At 39.7% G+C, this 7,891-nt stretch overlaps 1 protein-coding gene across 1 annotated transcript in view; it reads left to right on the top strand.

The window, feature by feature from the left end:
- atrn (attractin) overlaps window positions 1-7,891 on the top strand; it is a 73,247-nt gene that overhangs the window by 34,965 nt on the left and 30,391 nt on the right. The window contains exons 18-22 of the mRNA XM_066678510.1: window positions 2,006-2,254; window positions 2,868-3,005; window positions 3,113-3,206; window positions 6,058-6,110; window positions 6,986-7,080. Coding sequence (XP_066534607.1) covers window positions 2,006-2,254; window positions 2,868-3,005; window positions 3,113-3,206; window positions 6,058-6,110; window positions 6,986-7,080 — 629 coding nt within the window. The remainder of the gene's footprint in view (window positions 1-2,005; window positions 2,255-2,867; window positions 3,006-3,112; window positions 3,207-6,057; window positions 6,111-6,985; window positions 7,081-7,891) is intronic.

The raw sequence follows: 7,891 nt of genomic DNA, 5'->3' as shown, positions 1-7,891 counted from the left end.
CATCTGTTTGCCCATTCTGCATAGTGATCATTTGTCAGTTTGTTGATAGCTAATTAGGCCTGTCAAACACAACAGGTGAATTTAAGGAAATTGCATAAACTATAGCAAAAATATTCTATGACTGTATCATACCTTTTTTATTGAAACACCTCTCAGCTGGTGTGCAGAAAGGAAATTGTGAGACTTACTTGAAATAAGCAACTGAAAGAAGAGATCAACCCACATTTTTAAAGCTTTGTCTGGGTTGTTAAAACACAGAAAATGAGTCCTCAGAAATAAAATCTTGTCACTCTATTCTTGTGGATAAAACCAAGGCAAGGATATTTGACAAATGAATGCGATTTCAACATCTGCAAGCCACTTACATGAACAAATGAACTTAGTTTTTGTGTTACTAATATTCAATATCATTCACAGACATTACAACTAATTTTGCTGTTATCTAGTTGAGATACATTCATTTATGTTAATCAATCCAACCCTAGTTACACACTCATTCAGGGTATATTCTTCAAGATATACAGGTGCATCTCAATAAAATAGAAAATCATCAAAAATGTTATTTATTTCAGTGATTCAATTAAAAAAGTGAAACTTACATAGATTCATTACAAACAGAGTGATCTAATCCAAGTGTTTATTTATTTCAATGTTGAAGATTATGGCTTACAGCCAAAGAAAACTCAAATGTCATTATTTCAGAAAATGTAAATATTATAATACCAGTTTAAAATTATTTTTAATTTAATACACATAGGGCTTCTTTTGTCTGAATTACTGCATCAATGCGGCGTTGCATGGAGGCGATCAGCCTGTGGCAGTGCTGAGGTGTTATGGAAGCCCAGGTTGCTTTGATAGTGGCCTTCAGCCCGTCTGCATTGTTGGGTCTGGTGTCTCATCTTCCTCTTGACAATAAGAGAATCTATGGGCTTAAGGTCGGGCGAGTTTGCTGGCCAATCAAGCACAGTGATACTCTGGTTATTAAACCAGGTATTGGTACTTTTGGCAGTGTGAACATGTGTCAAGTCCTGCTGGAAAAGGAAATCAGCATCTCTATAAAGTTTGTCAGCAGAAGGAAGCATGAAGTGCTCTAAAATTTACTAATAGACAGCTGCGCTGACTTTGGACTTGATATAGCACAGTGGACCAACACCAGCAGTTGACATGGCCCCCAAACCATCACCGATTGTGGGAACTTCACACTAGACTCAAGCAGCTTGAATTGTGTGACTCTCCACTCTTCCTCCAGACTCTGGGACATTGATTTCCAAATTAAATACAGAATTTACTTTAATCTGAAAACAAGACTTTGGACACTGAGCAACAGTCCAGTCCTTTTTCTCCTTGGCCCAGGTTAGACACTTCTGGGATTGTCTCTGGGACATGAGTGTCTTGACACAAGGAATGCGACAGTTGTAGCCCATGTCCTGGACATGTGTGTGTGTGTGTGTCTGTGTGTGTGGTGGCTCTTAAAGCACTGACTCCAGCAGCAGTCCACTCCTTGGGAATCTCCCCCAAATTTTTGAATGGCCTTTTCTTGACAGTCCTTTCAATGCTGTGGTTCTCCCTGTTGCTTGTGCACCTTTTTCTACCACACTTTTACAACTTTCTATCAATACGCTTGGATACAGCTGTGGGGTGTCAATGACTGCCTTCTGGACATCTGTCAAGTCAGCAGTCTTAATCATGATTGTGTAGCCTACTGAACCAGATTAAGGGACCATTTTAAAGGCTTAGGAAACCTTTGCAGGTGTTTTGTGTTGGTTATTCTAATTTCCTGAGACCATGACTTTTGGGTTTTCCCAAATCATCAACATTAACAAAGAAATAAAAGCTTGAAATAGATCACTCTGTTTGTAATATGAGTTTCAGATTTTTTAATTGAATTACTGAAATAAACACTTTGATGATATTCAATTTTTTTTTAGATGCACCCGTGTGTGTGTATATATAATTTTGTGTGTGTGTGTGTGTGTGTGTGTGTGTGTGTGTGTGGTTACCACAGCGGAGAACTGCTCAGGTTACAGGACATGTTCTCAGTGTCTGGATCAGCCAGGTTGTGGGTGGTGTACTGACCCCAGCAATACAGGCCGGGGTCAGTGTATGGAGGGTTCATATCGTGGACCAATCCAGACTCTCTTACATGCTCCATCATTATCAAAGCCCTCGTTCTTACCTCCTCCTCAACCATTGCTGAATGTAAGCCTGTGCCCACAGGAGAATAAATACAACTGGTCCTTCATCCAGTGTCCAGGTACAACATATACATCCATGTATAAAACTCCATACCTTTTTATGAAATTTACCACTTTGAATGTCTAATAGGCTAAATAACTTGATTTGAGTAGATGTACACAAGCAGCAGCGCTTCACTGTCATTAGGTAAATAGCAGATGCTACAGTAGTTAACTGATAAGAAGTCATTTGTGAAATGGCTTCACAGAAGTGGGATTTGAAATTACTTGCAATTCTACAGTTTGTCTGTCTAAAAAGGAGCAATTTTTTTCCTGGAGGCTATATGTAGTGCAGATGGCTGCAGGAGACCTATTTAACTGAACAAGCACAGTCACAACTTTTACATTTGGCTGGTTGGAAAAAATATCTGTCTTTCTGTTTTTGCTGTTAAAAATATGCGTATTGCTTCAGTTGTAGAATTTTAATTCATATTTTGTCTTCCGTCTTAAATGGTTGGACAGTAGAAACTACCTGCACTGCAGCCACCTTACCCATCCTTATCCCTAAAAATACCAGCAGTCGTTGATGGAATAATTTTGCCCTAATGTCAATGCAGTGTGACACATTTCCTTTAACTAAAATATTTAAGTACTTTATCTCACCTTCTGTTTTGTTTTTTTCCCCCCCTACAGCATGCCAGTGTAATGGCCATAGTGCGTGTGTGAATGAGAGTGTGTGTGAGAGATGCGAGGATCTCACTACTGGCAAACACTGCGAGAGTTGCATATCCGGTTACTATGGCGATCCCACCAATGGGGGCAGCTGTCAGCGTAAGTGACAGGGGAAGGGGTCAGCAGGGCATTGTGAGTGTGACTGCAGTGGAGTCCTTGCAGATTGTGGCATTTAAACTGTGCGTATGTCTGTTTGTCTTTTGCAGCCTGTAAGTGTAATGGCCATGCCAGCATGTGTAATCCAAACAATGGCAAGTGTTTTTGCACCACGAAGGGCATCAAAGGAGACCGCTGCAATCTGTGAGTACAATATACACATCCACAGTATGGAGTCAAGTAAGGGTCAAAAAGATTGTGAAAGCTTGTAAAACAATATTCACAAATGTAATGGAATTTGTAACTGCATTTGAGCAACTACATACACATAAAATTCAAATTCACAAATGTATTGGAATGCACAAATTTAAAACAACAACAACAATAATAATTGAAATTCACAAATGTGTAAAAAAAAAAAAAAAAAAAGATTTGCATTTGTAAATCACATGTTGTGAATGTGTGAATAAGTACCTTCTCAAATGGCTTAAAATGTGCCAGAGCAAGCATTTTAAAGGTTCCAAATGTGACAGTGGGAGTTTTTGAATGAGGTGGAAAAAATCCATACATTCATCTTCTCTGTTGCTTGTGTGAATCTCTTTTTGCAGTTGTGGATTTAAGACCCTGTTTTGATGGCCAATTCATGGGCCAATAGGAAAGCTTTAGCTGGACCAATCAGATTGTGAAGTTTGTTCAACCAATCAGAAGACTGATTTGTTGCTGTCAGCTAGAGCACTTTTCCACCAAAAGAACTCTTGCTCTTGAACCGTTTCCTGATTCTTGGAAACTTCTTTCCAGTGAACTGCTGCTGTACTGATTCACACATTCACGACATTTGATTTACAAATGCCAGTCTTTTTTACACATTTGTGAATTTCAATTATTATTATTATTATTGTTGTTGTTGTTGTTGTTTTAAATTTGTGAATTAGAATTTTTGTGCATATAAAATCAATCACAGTTACAAATTCTGTTACATTTGTGAGTATTGCTTTATAAATGACCCTTTTTTGATTCCATACCACACATACATATCCCGCACGTTTCACACACACAACATTCATTCATTCATTTTCTGTAACCGCTTATCCAATTCAGGGTCGCGGTGGGTCCAGAGCCTACCTGGAATCATTGGGCGCAAGGCGGGAATACACCCTGGAGGGGGCGCCAGTCCTTCACAGGGCAACACAGACACATACACACACACATTCACACCTACGAACACTTTTTGAGTCGCCAATCCACCTACCAACGTGTGTTTTTGGACTGTGGAAGGAAACCTGAGCACCCGGAGGAAACCCACGCGGACACGGGGAGAACACATCAACTCCTCACAGACAGTCACCCAGAGCGGGAATCAAACCCACAACCTCCAGGTCCCTGGAGCTGTGTGACTGCGACACTACCTGCTGCACCACCGTGCCGGCCACACACACAACACTCAATGCCATATTAATGGAGACGTACTATGCCTGGGATGTCCTTACCAAGTTTTTTCCCTGATCCCAATCCGAGTCTTTTAATATTCAGCATCTGCCAATACAGAGTCCCAATCCAATAATTAGATTTTCCCAGATGGTTATTAAAATTAGCCCAGTGTATCTGCTTGACACTGGATATCTCACTTTTAGAAGGATATTGCCTGCATCCAAGCTGCTACTTATTTTTTGTAAACAAATGGTGTCTTCATAAACAGCTCATATAAATAATTAAATTTTTTTCATATTATCCATCCATCCATTATCTGTACCCGCTTATCCAATTTAGGGTCGCGGGGGGTCCAGAGCCTACCTGGAATCATCGGGCGCAAGGCGGGAATACACCCTGGAGGGGACGCCAGTCCTTCACAGGGCAACACAGACACACACACATTCACTCACACACACTCACACCTACGGCCACTTTCGAGTCACCAATCCACCTGCAACGTGTGTTTTTGGACTGTGGGAGGAAACCGGAGTACCCGGAGGAAACCCACGCGGACACGGGGAGAACACACCAACTCCTCACAGACAGTCACCCGGAGCGGGAATCGAACCCACAACCTCCAGGCCCCTGGAGCTGTGTGACTGCGACACTACCTGCTGCGCCACCGTGCCGCCCTTTTTTTCATATTATATGAATTAAATCATCTAATTTTATTTTTATATATAAATAGTTACTTTGGTTCTTAAAGTCAGTCAGCTTTGTAGTCTTCACAGGTGTGTTGAGGGAGAAATGAAACACTGTGCTAAAATAAGTTATATATTTTTTTCAGCACTGATGTAATTCAGTGCAGCTGCAAAACAAACCCCTGTGGGTGGGACTGTGACTCCATTGGCAGCAGCACTAAATGATGGAAAGCTAACTCTGGATGCTGATTGGCTTAATAAAAAATGACAGATGAGAAGTGCATTCTCTGTTTAGGAGCCATGGAGTAACCACCTCTCCCTCTGATAGATAGGGATAAAAAGTATGGGTCCAAAACATAATGCGGGATATAGTGTCCAAATACGGGAGGGCTCCATCACAGTCCGATCACAACCCCCACCCCCCAAACATACTGTCTTAAATGCCAATCAGAATGACTTGGTTTATCTCGTTTTCAGATGTAGGCAATCCCCCAATACTGGCTTGTAATATTTCAGTTTTTTGGGTGATTCATAGTATTGTGCATGTATTGTCATCACCATGTGTTTGTCTCAGGCTAACTTGATGTTTCTACCAGCATGACATTATTTGGATTATTTCACATTCTCTCTTAAACATAAACTAAATGATAAAAATCTTTGCTATAATTCCTGTTGCTGCTAGAACCACTATGCTGGAATTCCTAATACCATACCCGTACACATCATTTGTCTGTATCTACGTTTTTTTTCTATTTTAATTTTTCAATATTATATGTATGTATTTTTTTCTTCAGAAAATTTCAACATATATCTTTTGCATTTTATACACTCACACTAAACTATTCACATGCTTCAAGACTTATACTTAACATGTTAATTTGCTTTTGGATTTCACAATACTCTCTCTCTCTCTCTCTCTCTCTCTCTCTCTCTGTGTCTCACAGGTGTGAAGTGGAGAATCGTTACCAGGGCAACCCTCTAAGAGGAACCTGTTATTGTGAGTGTAGCAGTATAGGAGTAATCACACAGAGGGAGCAATGGAGTGCTGTAGACTCATCACAATTCGCCTCAGCCTTTTAGTAATTTTCTCAACTGCCCATTTCAGCCTTATCTAGTGTTTGCAGTGAAGTTAGTGAGAGTTACCTTTGGTCGCATTGTGCTGAAAAGGTGGAAATGCAGGTTTCTGAGGCGGCTTGTTGTTGTTCAGACTTTAATTTGACTGTGAATATAGCATCATCTGTGACCCAGATCTAGATGAAGCAGTTAAAGAATAGGACCAATTGAATTATCTTACCTGGTCCTGTAGTATGGGAGACTACTAATCATATCCCGGCCCGCAGGACACACACATAAAAACAACTGATACTTTAGCATCAAAGGAGCTTCCCCTATCCCAATGTTCTCCACAATCTTATATCAAGACTCATGGGAGATCAGAAGAATCAGGGCTGAGCTGGTGTGTGTGTTTTTTTTTGTTTTTGTTTTTGTTTTTTCACAACATCATGTAGATATTGCTACAAATAGAATGCATCAATCATTGAGTTGCCACATGAGGCTTTCGGAAATAGCAAGCATTACATTTCTCACTGGTGCTAGAACTCATTTAGTGGGCATCAGCAAGTAATGTTTGTTTATTTGAGCACATTTGGGAGTATTGAGAACCTTTTCTAAAGCTAATTAGCCAAGTTGGGTTTTTATAGTTTAACAGTTTCATGTGAACAGCAAATACTACTAAGAAGTACTTATGAAAATTAGCTGCTAGCTAAAATTCAATATTCATGACAGGCCTAGAAATTGAAGCACTTTTGAAGAGAAAATCAATTTAACGTGTACATACAGTGACCAAGTGTACAACCTCTCTCTCACTCACAGACACGCTGCTGATAGACTACCAGTTCACCTTCAGCTTGTCTCAGGAGGATGACCGCTACTACACTGCCATTAACTTTGTGGCCACGCCGGATGAGGTGAGGTGAAAAAATAGGCTTGAAATTACACATTTTCACCTTGTGTTCCTAAGTGCAGGAAATTGCTTAAAATGTTTGCCCAATTTTTTCCTAAATATATATAGTATAAAGCATGGTTTTAATGAAACATAATGAAATAAATGAATTAACAAGCCTCATTCTTTTGTATCTTTGTTTATAAGTTTATGCTTTCTCATTTTTTTAAATCATGCAACCAACTGCTTGGGCACACTAAACCCATGAAGCAGCTTAATGAAATTTCAGTCGGTGTGTATGCGCTGTTTTCTAGATATTTTTACTATTACTCAAATTTGGAATAAGGAAAGTAAGAAGTAACTTCTGTAAGTGGTTATACTATCCAGACTTGAACTTTCTGCATTGAAACTGTGTAGGACATTAATAGTGTTAGTCTAAGAGGTAAATGAACACGTGAGAAATGTGTAGATATTTGGCTACTTAAAGATACATATATTGTAGGCACAGGCATTGAGTTGTGCACACCCAGGTTGCATTCATTTTATAGAAAATGATGCAATAAAATGAATAAAAATCACTTGAAGTGCATTAGCACATTTAATTTGGGAATCTGGAGATCCTACCAGTCAACAAACTTTAGACATAAAACAAGCCACTCTGGAAAAATTCAGCAGCCCAAGCATTTGACATTGTGCTGTGTATTACATAGATGACAGGCACTTCCCACCTCTTCTTCTGTGTCTTTCCAGTCACAGTGCTCCGCTTCTCGTGCCTCACACATATTTATTTGGAGTAAACAGAGGCTCATTCACTTTTAAAGTAACAGTCAACAATT

The sequence above is a fragment of the Hoplias malabaricus genome, chromosome 8 (assembly GCF_029633855.1).
Source record: "Hoplias malabaricus isolate fHopMal1 chromosome 8, fHopMal1.hap1, whole genome shotgun sequence".
NCBI classification, from domain to species: Eukaryota; Metazoa; Chordata; class Actinopteri; order Characiformes; family Erythrinidae; genus Hoplias; species Hoplias malabaricus.
This window is presented reverse-complemented; position numbering and strand designations above follow the sequence as displayed.